This window comes from Triticum aestivum, unplaced genomic scaffold, assembly GCF_018294505.1.
Source record: "Triticum aestivum cultivar Chinese Spring unplaced genomic scaffold, IWGSC CS RefSeq v2.1 scaffold26995, whole genome shotgun sequence".
In the NCBI taxonomy this organism is placed as follows: domain Eukaryota; kingdom Viridiplantae; phylum Streptophyta; class Magnoliopsida; order Poales; family Poaceae; genus Triticum; species Triticum aestivum.
The window spans coordinates 1-1,711 of NW_025234801.1; the positions used below are offsets into that span (position 1 = coordinate 1).

Here is a 1,711-nt window from a genome sequence, read left to right on the forward strand (position 1 = left end):
GATTTTTCTTTTATGATAAGAAGATAGTGCTTCTGCATGTGGGCAGCACTTGGTGCGCCTAAGTTCTTGCTTGATGAATAATACACACTGCATGAACAAAGTGGCTGCCCCTATAAATAGAGCCATACAACAAACATTCATCTCACACATTCCCAAAGTAAAGCCTAGCTAAGACCAAAAATCTTCACTGGCAATCCACTAGATACAAAATAATAGTACAAACAGCTATGGCTAAGTCAAATGCATTGGCTGCAACACTGTTGCTTGTCATGGTGGTGTCCCTCGCCACACTAGAGGGTGTTCATGGCGTCTGCGGCATGTCGAATGATGAATTCAAGCTTTGCCAGCCCGCGGCGGCAGTGAATAACCCGACAGAGAGTCCGTCGGCTGAGTGTTGTGCTGCGCTTGGGAAGGCCAATCTATCATGCATTTGCCGCTACAAAGGCATCGCCGGCATATGGCTGAAAATGTACCACATCGACGCAAAGCGCGCCACGGCTCTGCCCGGCAAGTGCGGTCTCACCATGCCCAACAACTGCTCGTGATGATTGGTTCAGATGTACTACCCATGAGCATCTAGGAGTCGGTTGCTCTACATCTGCATCAACACTTATATATGGCTAAATAAGTGGAGAAGCACTTGAAAAAGCATTGTCCTACTCGGTCTTATTGTTGTTGTGTAATTTGAAAGTGTGATTATCTCATTAAGCTCTTGATAAAATAGTATATGCATGTTAAGTGTAAGGATGGCAAACGCGTCTTGCATGTTGTCCCATGAAATTAATATCTTATATTGGTGTCTTTCGTGTCAAAAAGTTGCATATGTTCTATCAAACAAGTAAATGTTGACCACAACATTTTCCCCCTATTGGGCACTCGTAAATAATTATGTAATCAATTATCAAGACGACTGTCCATTTGTGCAGCTAGTACTCCCTCCGTTCCGATTTACTCGTCATGGTTTTAGTACAAATTTGAACTAAAACCACGATGAGTAAATCGGAACGGAGGGAGTATTCTATATAGAGATTGTGATTTTTTCATCTATGTGCGCTAAAAGAAACTGCAGTCAATGTTTATATTGTAAAAACATGCACGTCCTATGGTATCCAACAGACTACCGCAACACCTCTCTGGCTTCTAGAGAATCTCTAAAATGTAACTATGTATAATTAAAAAGGCATATAGCACAACAGTTCGTTCAGAATTTGGAGGTGATCCCAGAAAGCATCCTACCAGCAACTGGTAAATGAACATGTGCTAGAATACAAGCAGGAAAGGCAGGACTCCTGATTTGCATAATCAAACATAATGTCTACACCAGCACAACTCACTACTTGCTAGGTGGTTTCAGTTTGGAGGTCCGATAATCCTCGGTGAGGGATGAGGTGTGTGTGCTCTGGGATCACTCTACAATTGCCCCCACCAAATGTAAGGGCTTTCTCAGATATGGTCACCAGTAGGAAGCACACTATGAACGTTGATTGATTCAGGCAAAATTTATAATAGGGGAGCTACTTCGCTGAAGGAGGGACACTCGTACCAATACAAAAATGTCCATGTGCTTATATGGCAGTATTGAATTGCATGAAAATATCCATCACATGGTTGTTGCACCACACAATGTTTCTATTTAAGTGCGAGAGAAGAGTAGAGCAACAATCCGTAAAGGAACCATTGTGTGTCGACCAAGGAGTAGAGCTTAGTCGTT

The 1,711-nt window shown here is 42.5% G+C and overlaps 1 protein-coding gene across 1 annotated transcript; it reads left to right on the forward strand.

Annotated features, from left to right (window-relative positions):
- The first annotated feature begins 149 nt into the window (after positions 1-149).
- Positions 150-801, forward strand: LOC123176240 (putative lipid-transfer protein DIR1). The gene has a single exon (XM_044590543.1). It carries the CDS (start codon positions 228-230, stop codon positions 543-545), a length of 318 nt encoding a protein of 105 aa, XP_044446478.1. The 5' UTR covers positions 150-227; the 3' UTR covers positions 546-801.
- The last annotated feature ends 910 nt before the right edge of the window (positions 802-1,711 follow it).

What these genes read in the sequence shown, in the direction of transcription:
- LOC123176240 (XM_044590543.1), top strand. Translation starts at nt 228, where the DNA reads ATGGCTAAGTCAAATGCATTGGCTGCAACACTGTTGCTTGTCATGGTG.